General features: G+C 70.4%; 1 protein-coding gene across 1 annotated transcript in view; it reads left to right on the forward strand.

Moving 5' to 3' along the window:
* Positions 1-375, forward strand: part of ZFAT (zinc finger and AT-hook domain containing) — a 134138-nt gene that overhangs the window by 107171 nt on the left and 26592 nt on the right. The window contains 1 exon segment of the mRNA XM_015561439.1: positions 47-155. Coding sequence (XP_015416925.1) covers positions 47-155 — 109 coding nt within the window.

Here is a 375-nt window from a genome sequence, read left to right on the forward strand (position 1 = left end):
GGCCGGGGCCCTGCGCCCGCCTGACTTGTGCGGCCCCGGCCCCGAGCGCCGGGCGAACATGAACGCCTTCCTGCGGATCCTGGACGGCCTGGCCAAGAGGCGGATGGACCCCGGCCTGTGCGAGAGGATCCGGAAGGTGTACGGGGACCTGGAGTGTGAATACTGATGCGAGCTGGCAGCTGCTGGGGTCTCCGAGGGCCTCCCCTCGCCAGGGGCGGTGTCGGGTGAGTTGTTGAAAAGCGGTACCTCCTCTGCGGAGGCTGACCCTGCTCCCGGGAGGATCCCGCACCCCCAGCCCGAGGGCTCCGCACAGTCTCAGGGCGCAGAAGTCACCCCCCTGCTGCCCACGGCCAGAAGCCCTGCCGCCAACCAGGA

This window comes from Myotis davidii, unplaced genomic scaffold, assembly GCF_000327345.1.
Source record: "Myotis davidii unplaced genomic scaffold, ASM32734v1 scaffold30, whole genome shotgun sequence".
Classification (NCBI taxonomy): domain Eukaryota; kingdom Metazoa; phylum Chordata; class Mammalia; order Chiroptera; family Vespertilionidae; genus Myotis; species Myotis davidii.